The sequence below is a fragment of the Sinohyriopsis cumingii genome, chromosome 16 (genome assembly GCF_028554795.1).
Source record: "Sinohyriopsis cumingii isolate HCF-2022 chromosome 16, ASM2855479v2, whole genome shotgun sequence".
Taxonomy (NCBI): Eukaryota; Metazoa; Mollusca; class Bivalvia; order Unionida; family Unionidae; genus Sinohyriopsis; species Sinohyriopsis cumingii.
The window spans coordinates 93733907-93759209 of NC_142976.1; the positions used below are offsets into that span (position 1 = coordinate 93733907).

The 25303-nt window shown below is 35.4% G+C and overlaps 1 protein-coding gene across 1 annotated transcript in view; it reads left to right on the plus strand.

Moving 5' to 3' along the window:
* The first annotated feature begins 774 nt into the window (after positions 1-774).
* LOC149781009 (uncharacterized) overlaps positions 775-25303 on the plus strand; it is a 138458-nt gene continuing 113929 nt past the window's right edge. The window contains exons 1-4 of the mRNA XM_089938122.1: positions 775-831; positions 4904-5417; positions 17562-18287; positions 22729-25083. Of these exons, the coding sequence (XP_089794248.1) occupies positions 4916-5417; positions 17562-18287; positions 22729-25083 (3583 nt within the window). The 5' untranslated portion in view covers positions 775-831; positions 4904-4915. The remainder of the gene's footprint in view (positions 832-4903; positions 5418-17561; positions 18288-22728; positions 25084-25303) is intronic.

Genomic DNA, 25303 nt, shown 5'->3' on the forward strand with positions numbered 1-25303 from the left:
GGAACGAAGTATTTGGAAGTTACGTACCTTCTCTCTTATATATTATGATAGAGAGGGTCCTATGTGAGAACGGTTCAAGGGGGTAATCTAAGGTATTTATGTCACTCTGTATGATTTTTTTCTTTCAGCTTATTGTGGTTTTTTTTTCTCAACATCAAGCTCGCGTCAAGCACCTTTGGGCAATACCAGCTTCTGAAAGTGCAATGAATGAATTACTACATATATATATAATGTAAAAAAATAGTTATCGGATCTTTTTTTTTATACACTTTACCTCTGAAGTCTGGGAAGTGAAGATGATCCAAGCGGAGCTAGCAGTTTTTCAAAGATGCGCATCTGGAGTAAGGCCAAGCTGTTAACCCATATTACACCCATCAATCATAACCAAAATTAAGGGAAGTAAAGATTATTTGAACAATACCTAGGATATACAGGTCTTTTTGAAATAGTCAGTATAACCAATGAGGAAACCAGGGGTAATTCTTTTTCTTTAAATTTCTAAAGTACGAAACTGTAGAGCGCGACCATAGCGGAGTGCAGGGAACCAGACTAGGACCAGACTCTGCCTTCTCACCTACTAAAGAAAACACATGCCACGGCTACAATAATTTTGATACTTGCAGTAAATTTCAATAAAGATCACATGTATGCATACATATAATGTTTATTTTAGACAATTAGCTAATGACAGGTAGATGTCATAATACTGAAACGGGTATTAAGAAAGAACGACTGATAATAACTTCGGCGGATTAATATTTACAGAACTACATACGTTAAATAAGTGAGGAAAAGAAAAGAAATGTAGACAAGTAAATAAGTAATTTCATAGTATGTATGTATTTCAGGAATGTTAAAGACTTGTCCTCGCTATTAACCTTAACAACCAACATTTTACTTTTATTAATGAAACGTTTGATAGCCACCGGGTTACAGGTATGACTGAAAAAAAAAAGACCTATATCGTATGGCAGCTTCCATTACATAACTATCGCGATGACGCAAAGCAGAAAATTACAATGCAATATGCCTAGCTCAGTTCTTTCCCAGTTTCGTGATGTTTGTGCGTGAAATGCAATCTCAGTTCGTGGACTTTTAGCTCTTCTGAACCTTTTCTGCAAAACAAGGAATCCAGGTTTGGGGCTGACGGCAATTTCAAGGATTTTTTAAATAAAATTTCAGTTAGTCCGATAGTATAAGATAACAACCCATATATTTATGATCGGAAGAAGTCATGTCTAGCATGTTGCAAGGCAGATGATCGCGCAGGTACAGGCCAATTTAAAGAATATCTCGCATGCTTGGCAGATAATGTTGACAATAGTGATGAAATGATTATTCAGTATTTAATCCATATCGATATAAGAGGTGAAGAAACGGTACAAAACGATACCCAATATAAGTTACTTTAATCTTCATTAATCATGAATAATGATAAGCTGTTTCAAGTAGAGAATTCATCTTGACATATTGGTAGTGTGGTACCAAAGATTTATTTTTAACATCACCCACTTTGCTTCTTCAAATTAGCAATCACAAAGTGACCAACTCGTATCATTTGAAATCTGCCCATCCTATCACCAGTTCCATGCTGACTATTTTATCCCATTAGTATGCTCTGCCACTGATAACATAAATGTAAAGAAGACGATTCAGATTTGTTCCAAGTGTGTATTTGTGGCAGTTGTTTAATCTAGAATTGTACTGAACAATGTGGCTCAATATTTATATAATTGATAAGCCATTGGTACATCTTTCACATACAGTTGAACATTTTCAAGGTGTGCTGCCACCTCTGAACAGAACTGTTATGACGTCAAGAGAGAACAATCACAAATAACTTGGTCAAGAGAAGAGACTTCAGAAAGTATTGTATATACAAACTTACAAGTCAACTCGACTATAAATTGACCCCTCTCCCCCTTTTAGAAAAGCCAAGTTGGGGTGTGTTTTGCAAGTCGGGTCTTTTTGAAGTGGAGATTTGTCATAGGCATATGAACTTTGGAAAAATAAGCAATTCCAAATGGATAGATAAATAAATAATGACAGAACATTGTAAAATATAATTGTATTACTGGAATATTTCACAAATAAATTGACAGCTTAAAATTTGTATAAATTAAATCTAATAAAATCTAGAATGCCTGACATTTTAAGGCCATTTGCATGGTAAATCCATGAATTCAGTTATATGTCTCAAACACCTCTTCCTCGATAACTTGAGCACAACAACGCATAGACTGCGCCATAAGTGAGGGCACGAGTTAATGAGGGACTTCTGTAAAATAAGAAGTGATGCCATCCTTGCTGGACATCGATAAAACCATGGGGTTGGGAAACAGGCTGTTTAATGGCTAAATACTCGTTTTGTAATTGCTTTGAGAATAATTGTCAATAAAGTGCTTTTTCTAAGAAAGTTGTTTGTTATTCAAGATGCCCAACATATTATTCCAACTATTTTCGACAACCTTAACTTGAGTATATTTTGGCACTGAATTTTGTTGTTGTTCTTTAATTTAGATACTTGCTTATTATGTTATAGTTGTGTGTGAAGCAGGGAACCAGACTATCTGTTGATACAGCATGAAACGAGATTCCTTTGTTTGAAAAACTAGTGTCTTTTATTTAGTTAAACATTTGTCTTCGTTGAAGCTAAATATTGTATTGTTCAGTTAGTAAAATACTGATGCCAGGATTTCAGTGCAAGTAATAATAAAACTTGTTATCCTTGATGATATCTCAAACTACCAATTCAGGAATTCTCAGAAACTTGCTTCTCCATAATGATTTGTATTTGTGAAACAAAGATCTTTTTTTTTTTATGAACTATTTACTTCATTTGGTTTCCTTGCTATCTTTGAAACCATTTATGATTGAGTAGCTTAATTTAAATTGGTCAAATTATATTATGAAAATAATAATATTTATAACTGTTCGATTAATCAATTGAAATGAGCTCACCCGACATAAGAACAGTGGCCGCTAGATCTTAATCATGTAGGATTTGCATGGCTTTTAAATGTTCTTTTATTTCACATCCTTTGTTTGATACAAAAGACGTGATTAACTGGGTAATAGAAAGGAGTTCAGCTTTTAGTTCAGTGCAACAATACAACAAATGCTTCTGCAAATTCTATATGAAAACATGGTTAGCACTTAATTGGGTTCTCATGAAATGCTAATGGATGTAGCTGATATGGTAGATTGACACATTTTACAATTTAATACAAGATAGCACATTCCATTTATGATGATTACACTTAAACATAACTGAAAGATAGAAGTAGGACACAAATTTCACTTGAAAAACTTTTTTAATTGATTTTTATTTATTAAAGTACTGCCTCCAGTAGGCGTAAGTGACATTTTCATTTGATCAAAATTTCATTGAATATTGTTATTTACAGTGTTCTAAGAAAGTCGCTTGGAAATAAAATGTAACCAAATAATCACATCTGATTAAAAGTTGATAATTTCATAGTGTTGATTAAAATTTCAGTGAGATATAAGTTTCAGTTACCAATTGTGATTGCGATTATATTCAAATTCAACATATAGGGGTAAATTTTTGTTGTAATTTCTAGTTTTAAAAAATGGGATCCCTGCCTGACCCTCATTTTAAGCTGGTACGCAAGTTATCAGGGTGTGATTATTGAGGGAGTGGTGTACAAGTATAAAAATAGGTCAGAATTATCCGATTCACAATATCCCTTAGTAAGTTAATTACATATATCTTGAAAATGAAGCCACATTGTTTTGATCTACAGTACAAATGTCAAACTATCTAATGTCATCTGGTACAAAGTCAAAGAATTCATTTCGTTGTCTCATAGAATTCTGAAATCATTCATTTTCATCTAGTCATTGTAAATTGATATTGTCGAGTCATCATAAATATGGTCCAACTCATTTTCCTTGGCTTCACTGTAAAAGGTGAGCTTGTCCTCTGTAAGTAATGCTTTGATCATTCAGTGTGAAATCTATTGAAGCTGTAACTGAACATATTTAAATTGTACACCAAGAGCATATGGAGTTCAAATAACCATCCTCTGTTACATGGCAATGATCAAGTATCAGACTCGCGGCTCGATCAAAGGGTTGTCCTAGGGTGAGTGGGAAAGAGGGTGCTACCTTTACAAGGTAAGGGATTAAGGTGAAACATTCACTGGAAGAAGCAAAACTCTTCTTGACTCAGAAAAAGTACATGTACTAAATTCACAGCTCAATCAAAAGAATTGGTATCTTATAAACATTATAAACACTATGAGTGCTGCCTTTACAAGCGAAAGGTTATAAGATATTGGATTCTTACTTTAAGATTAAGAACTTTTGAAATGGTAAAGAAATAATCCATGCAACATTCATTGTGTGATAGGATCTGTATGCATCATAGATGTTTCTGTAGGAAGATTGGGAGTGGAACATTTTAGTCCATGAGTTTTTGAAGGAACTAGATTAATTGAACATGAAATCTGCAGGGGTAAAATTGGCATTGGATTATGATGTATATAGTGTATGGATAGGACTCTATTTTGACCCCAAAGACTCCATGAAATGGGGTTTGCAATAATGCTACAAGATGGTGTTAGTAGTAGTTTATTGTTGAGACAGCATAGGACAGGTGATAGGGGATTGTTTTGGACAGATGATAGGACAGTATTGGACGGGTGATAAGACTACAAAATGAAATAGAGAAAAAAATGCCATGTGTTACATGAGAGGTGTAAAGAGATCTAATTCTCTTCCAGAAAGGCAAAACAAGCTGAATATAAAAAAAGTGCTTGGTTAATTTTTTGCCCAGGGAAAATAAAGTAAGAGTCTTTTGGTTGTTTTACATTTTTAATTTGTTTCTTATTTTCCTGAATAAATAGTTCATCATTTATCATGTTTCACACTGTTTTAGAAACTGTAAGGTATGGAGAGCACAGATTCTTATGCAACACAGAAAAGTAATGACCCGTATGAAGAAGACCAAGATGATGCAAATGAGACAGGTGATGATCTTTGCCCAGAATGGCCGGACGGTGGGATGGTGTGTCCTGTTACAGGATGTGGTACCAGATTCTATGTCAACCTGACCACCTTCTGGGGACATTGGAAGAGAAAGCACCATGAGCAGCTCAGACAACTTTACTGCCCAAAGTGTCCACACAAAAGTCTGAATAAAAATTATTTTGCAACACATTTGACCAAAATGCACAGGATCAAGATGTCAGATCTGGACCAGGTCATTGCCAGTGTCCATACAGAGCTGATTCCCAACAAAGAATTCATACCACCTGGCACCCAAAGATGTCCAAAGAGAAAGAGTATAAATTCTGAGTCCCAACTGGGACCAAAAAGACAGAGAATGAAGTCACTGTCACAAGACAGCCAATGCAAACAGGATGAAGATAATTCCTCAATGACAACTGCAGGTAATCGTTTCCTCCAGGTTTTAATTTGTTAGGGATTTGGTATTTAGGAATGAGGCTTTATTTGTATTACCTGAAGGTTTTAGATTGACTCACAGACATTTGTAATTGTAAATTCAGTAATTGTTCTAGATTTTCATGATTTGTGAATAGGTACATATGTTATGTAGGGAGCGGGATTATGTATTATTTGGTTAGGTTATTCTTATGTTCATGATGATATTTTGCACATTATCAGATTTAAAGAATGTACTGTTGTATATTAGTAAACAAGACTGACCTGTCCACCTACCATTTCTGTTGAATAATCACAATTGTGCCGAACACGTGAAAAGAAAGGTCGGCTTGCACTTTGTATCTTCGGTTTGAAGAATTCTTTTGTTTATATCCAGCATGTGTAATACATGCACACCACCATGACTATTTTACTTTCCTAAAGTGGTCATGGTACTTTCTAATAACTGTGCTTATGAAAAAAGTAACAGACAGGTCATTCTTGTCAGCCTCTATATTATTTAAATCAGTCTGTAATAAATTTGAAAATCTGTAAAACGCTTTCAACATATTCTTTCAACTCAAATTGTATACAGTGTAATGTATATTTGAATGTATACATGTATATCATACAGTTGACATCTAGAAGGAGACTTTTATAAATACTTGCAGTAATATGTTACATGCTACTAATGCATTGGTTTCTTTTTCTGGGACTTGTGGGGTCCCATCCATGCTAATTATGTCCTCCTCCAGCTATTATTCAAGGGCAAGGAGGAAAAAAAAAACATGATCCCAGTCTGACTTCTGCATCGCAGCCAACATAACTGAATACTATTCTCTTTTTTCTTAGATAATTACATGTACATATATGCTATATTGCTTATCAATATGTGCATTGTTTTCAGTTTTAAGCAGATTTCTTTTGTTTTATCTTTTTGTATCAAACTTGTGTCTGTCCCTTCAGTCTTTGGCTTATTTGAGTGTTATCTTTGTTCTTTTTTGTAATGTGTTGGGGTTTTTGTACATGCTTAGTTAGTGTTGCATCATTAAGTTGTATCCATCTACATTGTTTTGGTGCAAGGATAAGGATTTTTTTACTCTTTTTTTTTCTTCCAGATTTTGTTTCATTTTTGTATATTTTTATCTTACAGACTTTGTAATGTTACAAGTATGAGCACAAGATGGCTCATCTGTTTAGTGTGCATACATTGATGGCTGTCCAGTTTGTCATCTTTGGTCTAATCAGGTTTGGGGCTTAGCTGAAAGGCACCACATATACAGGGGGATGAAGTATGTCCCCTATCCCCCAACATCTTCAGTGAATGACCTCTCCATTCCGAGAGTGGTCTGGATCTATTTGCTTGTGGGGTAAGAGCATTCTTAGATGTCCATTGTTCAGAAATCACCCATGGTCCCTGATGTTCGTTACAATGCTATCAGTGCTTATGTGGGATCAGTACTTGGCCCCTCCCAAGGGAAGCAGAACATGTAAGAGTTAGTTTTGCCTCCTGCTTTTGCACCCTCTCAATGTTGTTGCCCTGATGACTAAAATTAGCAAATCATGCTGGCCTGAGAGGGAAGAGAAGCAATTACCTCTGGATAATCTGCTGTGGGCTTGGCCATCAGATTTTTGTCTGGTGACCAGGTACCAGTTTCTGGTCAGCAGTCATCCACTGGGCTTCTAACACTGGTCATTGGGGTTTAATGATTGGTTTGTGGATACTCGGTTTCTGTGTCATTGTGTGCTCCGGAAGGGAGTTGGAATGTATGTGAATACTATGAGGTGAGGTTGGATTGTTTTCCACACACACACGCACTGTTGTTCCCTTTTTATCCCTATTGGATGTGGGGACCTCTTCCCCCATGGTACCATGTATGTCCCTCCCTTTGCTTCAAGGTTGGGCAGCCATGGACCTGCCCCATCCACTCCAGCCTAGGCCAACAAAAAGGAGTTTGTCCCCCACTCACCATTGAAATGATCCAAAAGGGTTCACTTTTCCAGTTTGACAGTAGGGTTAGTCCGGTGCCCCCCCAACCTCCAGAGCAGTTTCAGAATGAGTGCAACCCCATTTTGACATCTACCTTGGCAGAGAGATATGCTAGGAGGGATATTCCTCTGAATTTCTTCGCTCCAAACCTAAGGTTGTATATACAAATTTAAACAGTAATGTAGGGGAACAAATCGCCAGTTGGTATATTTTGTTGCCAGTCAGGAATGTAAATACCAGTTTTGCAACATTGGCAAAGCCCAGCATGAATAAACTTTTTACACATTATTTTTATACTTTTAAGAAGAAAAATCTTTTTCGTTTACAAGAGAAATACATGCATCTCAAATTGCAGGAGCCATGCCACACTCATATTAGAATTTATGCACGATCTCTTACACAAAACTGATAATAAGAAAATATTTTTTTTTCATGTATGAGAAAAGTACATGTTATCATTTTGGTAAATCAGGACATTCAAGAGATTAGTACATCAGGGCATTCAAGACTATTGGAATTCTTTCGGAATATTATAAACTTTTGGACTTTTGGTAGGACATTTCGTTAGGATCATTTTGGGATTTTGATTTACGGTACTGATTCTCTTAAGTGCTCACTTTATAACTTAGAGAAGTAAATTATTTGTTCATTTTTCTGTACTTATTGATTTAGCTTCTTTCTGTTACTTAGTTTAACACCATAGGGTTGTCGCAGAAGTTGAGGGCTTATCAGGGATCTGATTTTCTTTAAAATATTTCAGAATATAAAAAATTGTCTTTTAAGTTTGTTTCAGAATTTTCTTTTTCCCTGGTAAAGATTTTAAATTCAAGCATTTGAGAAATCTAAACCAGCAAGCACTCACTGTGTCTTCTGATCTCTAGAACTTTGTTTCAAGTCCTACCCAGCGAGGGCTAGAGTCTACGAAATAGATGAGTAGCTTGTGCTTTCCAGATCATTCTGGAGCAAAAGGTCAAGGTCAGAGATGACTATTCTCGATTATTTTTTGGTAGGAAAGGAAATTTTTGGATGATAATACTTGGAGTTTGATTAGTAAGTCTGTCTCTGGTTTTGATAATAAATTAAAAGAATTACAGTTATAAAAAAAAAAAACCGATGGAATTGGAATTAACAGGGCTTCATCTTCAGAAAGAAAAGATGGAAATGCAAATTCAGAATTAGAATAAGAAGATGCAAATGGGAGAGAGAGAGAGAGAGAGAGAGAGAGAGAGAGAATGAAGGCTAATGCAGAGAAGGCTAATGTAGAAAGACAAAAAGGAAATGCAGAGATGAAATGGAGATGCAGAGAGTGAAAGATGAGTGTTATGTATATTTGATTTAATTTATTGTTCACTTTTTTTCCATTTATTCTATTGCATGCTATTGTAACTTTATTTACTGGATTTGATATTGTTCAGTTCTGAATGTTTTTTTATTTTTGTCGTAAACAACTTTATACAGACATTGTATCTAATGCTGACCTAGTTCCTGACTTTGATTCAGAACCAGTAAGAGTTAAAGTAAACAACTTTTTTTTAAATTTTTGTTTTAATTCTTTCTTAGAGTAAAATTCATAAAGTGGAATCAAGGCTATACTTAGAGTACGTGACAAATAACATGTATCAGTTAGGTTTTTCCAGAGGATTGACTCGCATGTGGGCATCTGTTTTGTGTTGTAGCTAGATTTATTATTGATGTTTTGAGAAAGCATAGTAATTAGTGCCATAACACTTGAGAAGTTAATGTGTTTTATTTTGTGACCAGTTTATGGGCTAATTATTTTGTTTTTCTTCAAATTATTTGGATTCCAAGAGATTATTTTGCCCTGGAAATACTTGTGCTCTAAATAAATCTTGGACAAGGACAGTTATCATACTTTACACAGAATTCAAACAGTGGAATATTATTTTCTGTGATTCATCAAAGAACTGTTGACACATAAGTACGATGCTGACCACAACATACATCATCTCCTTCCATTTTGGATTTCATCAGGATTCGAACTCAGTTTCATTAGGACTATTTATTACTAGGACTTCTATGTTTTTTATTCTTGGATTATTTTTGGATCTGATTCATAGAACTGTAAGGTCTTTTTCACATTTTTACCTTGTTTTTCTAGGGAAATAAATTATTTGTTAAATTTTACAAAGCTTGTTGTCTTCACTTTTTTCCTGTTTAATTTCGTAAGAGCCTAAACATGTAATATGAGAAACAGAAATGTAAAGAGAGAGAGAAAAGGAGATATACTAATGAAGAAAAAGAGGGCAGGGAAATACAAATACAGAGAGAAGAAACAGAAATATAACATAGATTAAGAAAATAAGAACTGACAGGTAGAGCTTACAGAGGTTTGAGCCTCAAATGAAGGAGGTTGCAGGTTCGTACCCTGGCCAAGTCATACCAAAGACTGATAAAAATGATGCTAACAGCTGCCTCGCTATACGCTCAGCATTATTAGGTGAGTGCTAGGACTGGTCGGCCTGGTATCAGGATAAGGTGACTTGGTGGGACATCATGCTACATGTCTGCGGCAAGATGCCTCAGTGCTTGACATCATTATAAACTGCCACACTGCAGATATTGTTGTGATATGACTGAAATATTGTTAAAGCTACTTTAAAAAAAATTTTAAAATCCAAATCCTCACTTTGAGAAAATTGCTGACAACTTGAAATGGCCAAGAGAGCATTGGACTTTGTTATTACAAAGTGTACTTAATGGCAAAGCTTGTGAAGTTTAACAGTCAATACAACAAAGTACTGAGTATCTTGAAGGGTTATGAGCTGCTACCTGAGACATATTGCCAAGGGTTATGGAATTGTAGAAAAGAAATTAGACAGACCCATCTCAGATTTTCAAAGTAAAAGGAACAACTATTTGACAGGTGGTGCTCAGCCAAGATGGTTGATAAAGATTACGATAACAATACACAGCCAAGATGGTTGATAAAGATTACGATAACAATACACAGCCAAGACGGTTGATAAAGATTACGATAATGTTAGACAGCTCATATTAGTTGAAGAGTTCAAGAATTGCATCCATATTGAGGTCACAGTCAATCTTTGCATCCATATTGAGGTCACAGTCAATATTTGCATCCATATTGAGGTCACAGTCAATCTTTGCATCCATATTGAGGTCACAGTCAATCTTTGCATCTGTATTGAGGTCACAGTCAATCTTTGCATCCATATTGAGGTCACAGTCAATCTTTGCATTCGTATTGAGGTCACAGTCAATCTTTGCATCCATATTGAAGTCACAGTCAATCTTTGCATCCATATTGAGGTCACAGACAATCTTTGCATCCATATTGAGGTCACAGTCAATCTTTGCATCCATATTGAGGTCACAGTCTATCTTTATGAAGAAAAGGTCAGCGCTTTATTAAAAGTGTATCATGGTCTTATACAGGTACTTCCAAATCTCAATCTAGACTATTAGAAATTCATTTCTTACTATGTGTACTGTTTTAGATAGGATAGGGAGTAATGAGAGCTGGACAGGGAGAAGTGGTAGCAAAGTAAGAAATGAAATGTGTGTGTGTGTGTGTGTGTGAGAGTGTGTGTTTGTGTGTGTGTGAGTGTGTGTGTGTGTGAGTGAGTGTGTGTGTGTTCTCTTATTTTAATCATACCTTTATCAGTATGGATATTTTCATTTAATATTGGTTTTAAGCAGTGCTTTATTTCAAATTGAAAATTCTGTGTCATATGCTTATTATAAATTTATTTTGCATGTGTGTAACAACTATCGAGTTCATACCCATTGTATTCGTACTTGAAAGTGTGTATGTTTGAATGAATAGATTTATGTTTTGTATTTGGGCCACATGACTTCAAAGAGCACATTGTAATTAATTAGGACTATCTAGATTACGGTATTAAAATCGCATCTTGGTAAAAAAAATGCTTAATTCAGTATTACTTATTGTATTTTTACTTTGTGAATGTTCACAATCAAACGATTTCTAAACTACTTTGAAAAAGCCACTGTAACATGAGAGCATGTCTTCGTACCATACCTAATTTCATTGTTGCCAATATAACATTACTACAGTAGCTATTTGTAGATGGCACACTGAAGCGTTAAAGTTGATATATGTATGAACTAGACTCGAGACCGAATCAACACAACCATCAGCCTACGGTGCCATATATGCCATGTGAGCACATCTATTTTTAGAAAGATTTTTGTAATGTAACTAGCTTTCTATATTCATTACAACAATTCATTGATAGGATTGCAAATTTATATTATCTACGTGCGTTGGTTAAATAATATTTGCTTCACTCCATTTTGCATATTTCCACAAAAATGAGTGATGTCAGAAAACAACTTTGATCTTACCGCACTTCTAGAATTCATGTTTCTTTTCTTCTTGATTACATTTTTATGCTGAGTCTTCTTAAACTTTGATTTTTATGAATTTAAGAAAACAAATTGTGCAATGATTTATGAAAACAGATTTATGGAGTAGTACTTCCTTAACACAGTAGTGTCTGCCATTAACGGTTTCACTTGTGGGTTCATACTGATTTTATAAAGAACACATGACAAATGCAATTAAAATCTTTATTTTTGGGGGTTTAAATTAGAAAGTACTTTCACCAATCCTATTCTTTAAAAAGAATATACTATTTACATATTGGGGCCCTGAGTGGTCTAAAGTGCTCACCATTACAGATCATTGCCATCTCCTCTGTGTGTGTGGGTTAGAGACTAAGGTTCGGCCAATGTTGGTATGTGAGAAAACTTGTTTGGGAAAGGGTCAATGGTCAATCAGCTATTAAAACGTGCCTATGTATTGTTTGTCGGTGCTGTTGGTATCAGCATGGCATACATTTCTACAACGGCACTGTCAGAACTACCTGGCTAGGGTGATGGAGACTACCTGGCTAGGGTGATAGAGACTACCTGGCTAAGGTGATGGAGACTATCTGGCTAGGATGATGGAGACTACCGGTAAAGGGTGATGGAGACTACCGGCTAGGGTGATGGAGACTACTGACTAGGGTGATGGAGACTACCTGGCTAGGGTGATGGAGACTACCTGGCTAGGGTGATGGAGACTTTTATAAGTGGTAAAACTACTGGGTTTCAATGCACATCTAAAAAAAAAGAACACAGGACTATGACACTGAACAATAAACTCACTTTTTCTAGTACCTTCTGGCGTTCTCATGTTACCATCTTCTTTTGCCTTAGACCTATGGTTCATCAAAGTGTGGGCATTTATTCATTCGGCCTTATAGCATTGCCATATCACATGGTCAAGCCTTATACCAACTTACAGTAGTGAACACTCCTTCCACAGGGGCAAGTCTAATAGTTTTCTATGTTGAGGTCATAAGTCTTCCTCCTAACTGGTAGATGCAATGCTGTAGTTGTAGCTAATATATTACTGTTATTACTGTTGTTTGGGATGGGAGGGAGTATATGCAAATATTCATTAAGTTACTCTTACTTGTTGCTGTTGCAAAGACTCCCGCCTCAGTTGGAAATTGTGTAGTCAGTGTCCAGCGCTAAGGAGGATTGTATTCCATATGTTGGCTGTGACTGAGGAACTGGACTAGGATCATGTCCTTATCATTTCTGTGCCCTAATTAGTAATTGGAGGACAGAATAATTACCTTGGACAGGGGACTGTGAATCCCAGGAAAGAAAAACAGTACCGTAAATAGTAGCAGGTCAATATCACGTAATTAAAATTAGTTTTAATGTCTCCCCCCCCCCCCAAAGTGGTGTAGCAACATAGCAACAAATTCTGCCCCCTCCCCCATCTCCATCCCCAGCTCTGTCCCTCTCCATCCCCAGCAAACCTAAAACTTAATTCTGGATCATCCTATAAAAAAGTACGTTGGGCCCTCTACAGTTAAAGGATTTGCTTAGTGTTTGCTACACCACTGCACCCACCCACCCCCAATTGTATTGAATAATATTTAGAGTTGAAAAATGGTTTACTTGTGAAGTATGTTTTTTTTAAAGGCAATTATTGGAAGTCATAATAGCAAATCATCACTTTTATGTGCAGTTTCATGGATTGGAACATTAATTTTGTTGTTTTTTCTTAAAGGAAAATGGTAAAAGAAGGTTCATAAAATTTGCTTCATCTTTGATGCATTTTATATTTTAACATTTCAGTGTTTGTTGTTCTGTTAATGTGCTGCCATATATTCATCTGGGAAAATTACTGAGCGATATTGATATAACTATCTTTTATATATATATATATATGTATATATATATATATATATGTATATATATATATATATATATATATATATATATATATATATATATATATATATATATATATATATATATATATATATATATATATATCGGGGGTTAAGCTAGACCTTAATTTTAGGGGGAAGTGGCATACTTTTGGAAGTGAGAGCTGAACAGAGAGAAATGGGAGCAAAGCAAGAAACTCAATGTATGTGTGGGTATCTGCCTTCGTTCTCTTATTTGAATCAAGTCCTATATTTCTCATTATGCATAGTTGCATATAACAATGGTTTTAAAGCTCCAATACCACCTTTATATGCCAAATCATTGGAATAATACTGAATGTTGAGAGATATTGGTACTAAACATTGTTTGGGTCCATTAAAGCCAGAAAATATTTCGTCACATTATGAGCCATGTAATTTCTCCCATGAACTGAGAAACCTGGCCATTTTCCACATGTACGAATTAAGCCGATGTTGATGGATGACTGACATCTGTTCAACTGATTTCAGACCAAAGCTAGAATACAATATTTGGTGATGTCACATTTGTAAATGTAATAAGAGAACACTGCTATAATATATCCTTATGTGATTCACTATTTTCATTGAGTTTAATATGATGTAATACTTGGCGTAGCATTACAGTATTTTGTTCTCTAATGCACAACTGACACATTATTTTTTATAAGTCAGTGTTATATGCTTACCAATTAATCATACCAATTAATATGGAAATCCACAAAAGCTGAGTTTGTCTTCAGACCAGGTTCACTCTTCAAAGTATTGCAGCAACCAGCTGATCACCAGTATTCACCTGAGTCTTATTTTTATCTCATGCATGCTTTTTATTCTCAGGTCTACTTTTTTTAAAAAAAGCAGGCCTGCCTCTCTTCATTCCCCATGAATCAGTTTATTTGCATCTACAAATGTCATAATTAGATTTGTCACTAATGGAATGTGTTGAATGTATCACATCCCAATTGGAGCACTCCAGAAAATGAATGGAAGTTTTTTCAGTGACTGAATTAAATGGTGGCACCTCTTAATTCTAAATAGAATCTTTGGACAGCGTTTAAACCTTGGATTTTGATTGTTTCAAAGAATGTTAATGTGAGATAGCTTCTTTAACATATCATTTCCTTCCTTCCAAACTTTAGTTAGACTGGAAGAATGGTGCAAAAACTGGCATTGGGCTTTGAGCAATGGATTATGTATTATATAAAAACATTTTGTACATGACTGTAAAAATCATCCTATTCATATGCAGTGTATTCATACAGTGCTTGAAAGTATTTTTGGATAGAGAAATATATGTATTGTAATTTGGCCACATGACTTTAATAGAGCACAGTATAAGCTATACATTGTAATGTATTTTAATTAATAGGAGTAACAAGATTACAGTACTGAAATTGTAAGTTAGTAAAATGCTTATTCAACTTACTTTAAAAACATTTGTTTAAAATTTCTGTATATTCCCTATAAAATGGCATTTGAAAAAATTTCTAAGCTAGTTTGAAACAATCCTTATAACATGTATGTAAGAGCAAATACACAAGTATCTTTATCCAGATTTCATTGCTGCCATTAAAACATTAACTATTTATTGTCAACACTCTGAAGCATTTAAAATAAATACATGAATGAACTAGATTCTTATTTCCAACCGAATTGACACAGCCAACATGTGAGTGAATCTATTTTAAGAAAGAGGGGTTTTCTTAATGTAACCATTCACTTTCTGTCTTTGTTACAACATTCCATTGATAGGATTGCAAATATATTATGGTTTTATTATTTGTCTATGTATTGCAAATATATTATGGTTTTATTATTTGTCTATGTACTGGTAGTAACATCATGCATTTGCTTCACTGCTTTTTCTCATATTTTCAAAAAAATTGGTGAGGTCAGAAAACAACCTTGACCTTCCACAACAAAGCATTGTTTCTTACGTTTCTATCCTACGTAATTAAATTTTTAGCCACATATTATTTAGACTTGTTTTTATTTTATTTGATATTTTCTTAACATATTTGCTCAACGATAGACGAAAACAGACAATCTAATGAAGTGGTGCTTCCACGAAACAGTAATGTCTGCCATTATTTTCCCATGACAAGCCACTTATTGTTTCAAACAGATGTCATGAAGAAATGATACAAACGCCTTGAAGTTAGAAAGTGCTTGTCACCAATTCTTTTGTTAAACCACAAATAGCTATTTACACATTGATGTTTAGGTTTCAAAACAAAAGTTGGTAATGGTATGTTTTGATCATCAGATAGTAACTTGTGGAAATTACGGAGTGATAACTTGCTTGGGAAAGGGTCAGTCAATTATTTAAATACACGCCTGTGTATGTGCGAGAGTTCATCAGCGTAGTTTATATCAACACCAGCTATTTGATGCCTTCAATAAATTTTGCCAAAGACTACAACACAACACTGGAACCACCTGACTAGGATGACAGACCATCTTAAAAGTTTTAAACTACTGTCATTCAGTGTACATCTAAAAAATAACAGGGCAACATCGTTTTTGCTTCCTTAACAGAAGAAGGCAAAGTTTAGATTCTTTAGGAAACATAGTCCACTTTCCTTGGTAGCATGACCTATATATATATATATATATATATATACATATATATATATATATATATATATATATATATATATATATATATATATATATATATATATATATATATATATATATATAGTTGCTGTGACTGAATGAAAATTACTTAAGCTGTTAAAGTATCTGTGATGAAATGTCAACTTCAAACTTTAGGTTCATCTGACATTATCAGTGTGTGTTTATATATATATATATATATATATATATATATATATATATATATATAACTAATGAAGTCAGATACACAACCACATATTGCATATAAATTTTTTATCACCTGTGAAATTGAATTAAGCATATTATAAAACTTAAGAGTTTGTTTTATGAAATTAGATTTAGAACTTGTTTGTTTTATGAAATTATAAATAAGAGTTATTTGTTTAATGAAATTATTTTTATTAGTTATTTGTAATAGGAGATTAAATTTAATAGTTATTTTCTTTGTCAGAATCTATATTTAATAGCTCTGAGAAGTTTGTTGGCCTGAGTCCAGCTTGCTGACCACAGAGCTGCAAAATTCTGACAGATTATTTATCCATAGCTTCATAGAAAAAAACTCATTTCAAAATAGACAAAGTCTAGTCTTACTTACCTGATCTGTATATATCTATCACTAATAAAACATCACTGAAATGTCCGCTATTATTCATATTGTGTTCCTTTTCATGAGCGTTATATGTGTCCAGTTAATGAGATCAGACGAGGGGTCAGCAGTGTATGTGTCCTATTAATGAGATCAGACCAGGGGTCAGCATTAAATGTGTCCAGTTAATGAGATTAGACCAGGGATCGGCAGACTGTTTTACATAGTGTGCCACTTTTTCCAGGGTTCATTACAAATTAAACGAGCGCGTGCCACCAGTAAGAGAGTACCACTGTTAAAATTGAGATTTTTGGCTGCCTTTCACTTGCCACACAAAACCTCTTGATGCATGCCATAGGTTGCTGACCCCTTGATTAGACTGTCATTAGAACCAAGTAGATCTTAGATTGATTTCAACTTTATTTACTACACAATTCTTGGTTCTAAGAACCAGCACACAGAATGTTCATAAAAAGAGCAAAAACAGGCAGTTTAAGACTAAAGTAGGTTTGGCTTTTTTTTCCGAACTTTATTTGTGTTGCAGCTTTTGCCTTTTGCTATTTTAATCAGTGTGTTGACCAGAACATAAGTAGATGCGTTCTTGAGACATCATTACATATATGAAAATTTAAAATTTTTATGAGAGGAGGATTTGTGGTTTGGAATTTAATGCTAAATAATTACTTGCATTTCATTTCAGAAACTGATCTTGAAGTTTCCTTATGTAATGTTGCAAAAGATGTTTCCAGTGCTGATGAGATCAAAAGACTTCCCATCATACCATTATCTGAGAGAGGACAAAAAGAGGGATCAGACAAAAATGCCTCGCATGCTGATCAGACCTCCAGAAATGACAACATTTCGCATTCTCACCAGAGTAAGAAAGTTTTTCTACCAACAGAAGCACAGAATATTTCAGTCTCAGATGCAGAGAGTGAGAGAGGGATATCAGATAGCAGTTTCATCACAGAGACGGAGAAGGAAAAATCGGAAGCTGCACTGCTTTCAGATCAAGGCTGGCATGAGGGTGGAATGAGATGTCCTGTTCCAGCATGTGGGTCTCAGCACTTTCACACCCTTAATTCTTACCAAGCTCACTGGAAACAGGTCCACATTGACACCATCAAGGAATTCAAATGCCCACTGTGTAGCTTTAAACAGAGTGACAAACTGCAGTTGCAGCGACATTTGCGATTAAAACACAAGGTTGACAAGACTGCCTTACAGGCTATGTTATCCATTATGAAGACAGAAGTCTTACCAAATCAACAATACATTGATCCAGGAACTGTGCAGTGTCCCAGAGGAAAGGTGCATGACTTATCAGGATCAGTGGGAAAGACAAAAAGGCCAAGATTGTCTGCTGCTCAAGTGTCGGAGATGAAACAGATCACGGGTGGAGAAAAGCATAGCACACAACAGACAGGTGACTATATAACTTCATATCAGAGGGGTCACTTACATGTTTTGTGTAGTGACTGCATATTAGAATGTTTGTTCTTACCTAAGACAATCATTGTAAGGCAAGGCGTGGGGATCATAATTATGTATAATTGCCTCTATCATTGTAAGGCAAGGCATGGGGATCATAATTATGTATAATTGCTTCTATCATTGTAAGGCAAGGCGTGGGGATCATAATTATGTATAATGGCCTTTATCATTGTAAGGCAAGGTGTGGGGATCATAATTATGTATAATTGCTTCTATCATTGTAAGGCAAGGAGTGGGGATCATAATTATGTATAATGGCCTCTATCATTGTACGGCAAGGTGTGGGGATCATAATTATGTATAATTGCCTCTATCATTGTAAGGCAAGGTGTGGGGATCATAATTATGTATAGTGACCTCTATCATTGTCAGGCAAGGCATGGGGATCACAACTTGTTATAAATGCCTCTATCATTGTACGGAGTGGCATGGTGGTCACAACTAAGTATAAGGCCTCTATCATTAAGGCAAGGTATGGAAATCACATTATGTATAATGGCCTCTATCATTGTAAGGCAAGGCATGGGGATCATAATTATGTATAATTGCCTCTATCATTGTAAGGCAAGGCATGGGGATCATAATTATGTATAATTGCCTCTATCATTGTAAGGCAAGGCATGGGAATCACATTATGTATAATTGCCTCTATCATTGTAAGGCAAGGCATGGGAATCACATTATGTATAATTGCCTCTATCATTGTAAGGCAAGGCACAGGGATCATAATTATGTATAATTGCCTCTATCATTAAGGCAAGGCATGGGAATCACATTATGTATAATGGCCTCTATCATTGTAAGGCAAGGCATGGGAATCACATTATGTATAATTGCCTCTATCATTGTAAGGCAAGGCACAGGGATCATAATTATGTATAATTGCCTCTATCATTAAGGCAAGGCATGGGAATCATATTATGTATAATGGCCTCTGTTGTTGTAAGGCAAGGCATGGGGATCATAATTATGTATAATTGCCTCTATCATTGTCAGGCAAGGCATGGGGATCACAACTTGTTATAAATGCCTCTATCATTGTACGGAGTGGCATGGTGGTCACAACTAAGTATAAGGCCTCTATCATTAAGGCAAGGTATGGGGATCACAATCAAGTATAGTGACCTGTATCATTATAAGGCAAGACATGGGAATCACTATTAAGTATGATGGTCTCTATCATTGTAAGGCAAGGTGTGGGGATCATATTATGTATAATGGCCTCTATCATTGTAAGGCAAGGCATGGGGATCATAATTATTATAATTGCCTCTATCATTGTAAGGTAAGCATAGCTGCCAACCCTCATAAATTTGGTGTGAATTTCACGACTTTTTCAGCGATTCACGGAATCATGCCGCAAGCCAAAAATTCATGAATTCTCCAATTCTCAATTATTTTAAATATTTAATAAAATAACTGATTTCCCATTAAGCGCTAGTCATGATATTGGCAGTTGCCAAAACGGTCCGGTATTACTGGTTGCGATATTAGTAGAACTATAGCCGATTGGTACAGTTGATCAGGTAGCAAGCATTTTAGCCTATATCTATCTATATGTATAAGAGTAGTTTTACAAATGCTTTCAAGAGAAACTGGGGCCTAACTGGAATTTTGCTCCGTGCATGCGACACCAACACTGATTTGAGTTACTGTTCGGCATCGCGTGTAAGATCTTGAAAATGTCTTCACCACCAAGGAAAAAGAAATGTATTGCTCAAAAAGTGAAGTTTCATTTGGATTATAACAAAAATTGGCCGTGCATTCTGCCATTAAGCATTGATATACATCATGCTTTTTGCACACAGTGTGCCACAAATTTTAGTATTCGGCATGGTGGCAGAGACGATGTGAGGAAGCACATTGGTTGCAAAAAACACATAGAACTTGGGAAAGTTAAGAATTCACAGATTTCAGCTCTGGAATTTTTTAAGCCATTGGCGGAAGACCTGCAAGCTACCAATGCTGAAGCATTATTTGTGAGTTTTCTTGTTGAACACAATCTACCTTTATCAGCTGGATACTATGCTAAACATTTGTTCCGACAAATGTTCCTGGACTCGAAGATTGCTTCCAGATTTTCCTGTGGAAGAACCAAAAGTGTGCAGCTCCTGTGCATTCCTTACAGCAATGGTGACAGCAAAAGAGTAGTTTCTCTAGTGAGACAGACTTTAGGGCCTCCTTAGCGGCAGAAAATTTGTCAGCAATTTTAGTCACCAACATCAACCAGTATGCAAGAAGTCTGATCTGTTGAGAAAACAAATTTACGATTAAGCAGTTGAGGCAATTCAAGTCTGCCACAGTATCATGTCTTGATAAATAACCACAAGAACAAGTGAAGTTTATGATACCATAATAAATATAAATGCCGATATATTTCTGCATATATGTAGTGTTTTAGTTTTATATTGCAATCTTGATATGGATGGAGTTATTGTCATGGTATTTTTCACTGACTTTTGTCCAAATTCACTCATTTTTATCCCTATTTCCACTAATTGTGAGCCTGGAAGGTTGGCAGCTATGGGTAAGTCATGGGATCATAATTATGTATAATTGCCTCTATCATTGTAAAGCAAGGCGTGGGGATCATAATTATGTATAATTGCCTCTATCATTGTAAGGCAAGATGTGGGGATCATAATTATGTATAATTGCCTCTATCATTGTAAGGCAAGGTGTGGGGATCATAATTATGTATAGTGACCTCTATCATTGTAAGGCAAGATGTGGGGATCATAATTATGTATAATTGCCTCTATCATTGTAAGGCAAGGCATGGAGACATATTATGTATAATGACCTCTATCATTGTAAGGCAAGGCGTGGGGATCATAATTATGTATAATTGCCTCTATCATTGTAAGGCAAGATGTGGGGATCATAATTATGTATAATTGCCTCTATCATTGTAATGCAAGGCATGGAGACATATTATGTATAATGACCTCTATCATTGTAAGGCAAGGCGTGGGGATCATAATTATGTATAATTGCCTCTATCATTGTAAGGCAAGATGTGGGGATCATAATTATGTATAATTGCCTCTATCATTGTAATGCAAGGCATGGAGACATATTATGTATAATTGCCTCTATCATTGTAAGGCAAGGCGTGGGGATCATAACATTGTCAGAAGCGGTATGGAGATCACAACTTATTATAACTGCCTCTGTCATTGTACGGAGCGGCATGGTGGTCACAACAAAGTATAATGGCCTCTATCATTAAGGCAAGGTATGGGGATCACAATCAAGTGTAGTGGCCTGTATCATTATAAGGCAAGACATGGGAATCACCATTAAATAAAATGGCCTCTACCATTTGTTATGACACTAGGGTCTTAAGCTAAATAACAAGAAAAAGCGAATTGAACAAGTTTTGTAGAATTTATAATATTAATTTATTTCCCTAAAATACAGAGTGAAGGAATTAAAAATAACTTACAGTATGGTGGATGAATTCCTATAATCCTAAAAGTTCTATCAAAGTTCTACGATTTCAGTATTTCCTAGTAATTTGAATAAGTTCCAAAGGTATTACAAATAATATCGCTACATTACTGTTTTATCAACAGTACAGAAAAAACCACATATATAATCCCAAAATGTCTTTGAATAAATTCATGGTAATTCCAATTCAGCTATTAATCCAAATGCCCTTTAAATGAATGTTAGATCTGAGCTCCAACAAATGATATTAAATTTAATAAATGAATCAATCCTCTCAGTGTAATTTTTCCAAGATCAACAGAATGAATAATTCCACGTAATAATTCACTTATATAGAAAGCTAGCGGTGTCAGTAGTGATACAGAGTACTACGAGGCTTTAAAATGAATCATTCTTGGTATTTCAAAATACAAAATCGATAAACAACTCAGCTGATTTATGCCAGCTAATCAGGAAATAGGCCAGGGGTCTTTTGAGAATACCCGTGACCTATATACACGTAATATTACTTGAACTGATTCTGCTCATCCTTGAAACTTATGAATGAAACAATTTATGCATTATACATGACTCGTCTTTAAAATGCAGACTTTGATCATAGGACATCATCATTAAAAATGTCATTAACTAAATGTCCCTTACTAAAACTATTATTATGAAAATAAGACACATAATACAGATATACATAACACATTGTAAGGATGGACATGGGGATCACAGTTAGGTATAATGGCCTCTGTCATTGTAAGGAGCAGTATGGCTTCTGTCATTGTAAGGCAATGCATTGGACCATGATTAAGTAGAACGGCTTATGTCCATACTTCTGCTTGTTTACAGGTGGTATCTCAAAATGATCTCTGGGACAAAACGTCAAAGTATAATGTTACATCATTTCTTAGTCTTTATTTTATCTTTTACAGACTTCAGTGACCCAGCTGTTGCTGGCAAGTCGGGATCAGCTCACAGTATTCGGATTGACAACAAACAGCATGCAGATGATTTTGGTTTTCAGGATAAAAGAATATTACAAGTCGGATTGAAAATAGACACAGCAGCTGCAATATCAAATGAAGATAATGTTTCTAATGACAAACAAGTTGTTGCTGTGTTAGAAAGAGAGGAGACTGAGATAAATGAATCTGTTACTAAGGTAACGGAAAGTGCTGTAGAGATCAAGAGAAAAGTTGATGATGTTGACATTGTTACTGTAGAGAGTGAAAAAGCACTAGACACACAAGTATCGGAATGTGTGAAGGTAACAGAAAGTGCTGTAGAGATCAAGAGAAAAGTTGCTGATGTTGACAAAGTTACTGTAGAGAGTGAAAAAGCAATAGATACACAAGTATCGGAATATGTTTCTAAGGTAACACAAAGTGCTGTAGAGATGAAGAGAAAAGTTGCTGATGTTGACAAAGTTACTGTAGAGAGTGAAAAAGCAATAGACACACAAGTATCGGAATGTGTTTCTAAGGTAACACAAAGTGCTGTAGAGATGAAGAGAAAAGTTGCTGATGTTGACAAAGTTACTGTAGAGAGTGAAAAAGCAATAGACACACAAGTATCGGAATGTGTTTCTAAGGTAACACAAAGTGCTGTAGAGATCGAGAGAACAGTTGCTGATGTTGACAAAGTTACTGTAGAGAGTGAAAAAGCAATAGACACACAAGTATCGGAATGTGTTACTAAGTTATCGGAAAGTGCTGTAGAGATGAAGAGAAAAGTTGCTGAAGTTGACAAAGTTACTGTAGAGAGTGAAAAAGCAATAGATACACAAGTATCGGAATGTGTTTCTGAGGTAACACAAAGTGCTGTAGAGATGAAGAGAAAAGTTGCTGATGTTGACAAAGTTACTGTAGAGAGTGAAAAAGCAATAGACACACAAGTATCGGAATGTGTTTCTAAGGTAAAACAGAGTGCTGTAGAGATCAAGAGAACAGTTACTGATGTTGACAAAGTTACTATAGAGAGTGAAAAAGCAATAGACACACAAGTATCGGAATGTGTTACTAAGTTATCGGAAAGTGCTGTAGAGATGAGAAAAGTTGCTGATGTTCTAAAATATACTGTAGAGAGTGAAAAAGCAATAGACACACAAGTATTGGAATGTGTTACAAAGGTAATGGGAACAGAAACAGAAAGTGCTGTAGAGATCAAGAGCAAAGGCACCATAGAGAGTGAAAATACAATTGACACACAGGTATCAGAATGTCTTACGAATGTAACAGAAAGTGCTGTACAGATCATGAGAAAAATTGCAGATGTTGACAAAGCTTCTGTAGATAGGGATAAAGCAATAGACACACAAGTATCAGTTTGTGTTGATACTTCTGATATAAAGATGAAGAGAGATGTTGATTCAACGACGTCTTTGAAGGGATCAGAGACTGCAAGGAAAATAGAAACTAAAAGAGATTCTGCATCAAATTTTCACGACATTCCAAGTGATAGAATCAGAAAAGAAACAGATAAAAGTATTACTGAGATTCCTGAATCATCTTGCATTAGGATAAGAAAAAGTGAGGATGAGGAAAAAATCAATCCTCCAGTTGAAACTGAAACAGTGAATGATAAAGAAGGACCTGGAGTTTACATTTCTAATGATACTGTAATTGGAAAGGGTGATGACAAGAGTGAGTATGACGATGATGACAAGAGTGAATATGACGATGATGACAAGAGTGAATTTAACGATGATGACAAGAGTGAATTTGATGATGATGGCAAGAGTGAATTTGATGATGATGACAAGAGTGAATATGACAATGATGACAAGAGTGAATTTGACCTTGAGGACCAGAGGGACTGTCATGAATCAGATCAAGACCTTACTGTGACTGATGATTCTGAATTGGATGAGGCAAAAGAGGCTGAAGATCTTGAAACGGTTGTCAGACCAATATTTTTGGATGGACAGATGCTTTGCCCAGGATCAGGATGTTTGGACCAGGTCTATGACTCTCTGAAAGCGTTTTACAAACATTGGCAAGCCGAGCATCAGTCGTCGGTTCAGAGATTTGAGTGTCCATCTTGCAGTTTTAAAGATGTAAGAAAAATGGAGATTCGTCGTCACTTAAAAATAGATCATAATGTGAGACACAGACGTGTTCTATTAGAACTAATGTCATTAATTAAATTAGAGTCTGCACCCAAAGCAGCAGAGGACTCAACACCTGAGACATCTAGTAAGAGAAAGAGTACCAGCCAGTTAAAGGCAAGGATCAAGAAGCAAAAAATGTCCTTTGAGAGTGACATTGATGAAAAAAAAGATGGAAAAGGTGAGGACAGTATTTGTCAAGCAAGCATTAGCCAAAGTTACTGTAGTTACCACGGTTGATTGTTAGTCACAATGGTACTGTGGAATATTGATTGTTAGTCACAAAGGCATTGTAGAGTATTGTATTTTAAGTCACAAAGGTACTGTAGGGTATTGATTGCTGGTCACAAAGATACTGCGGAATATTCCTTTTTAGTTACAATGGTTCCTTGTCATATTGA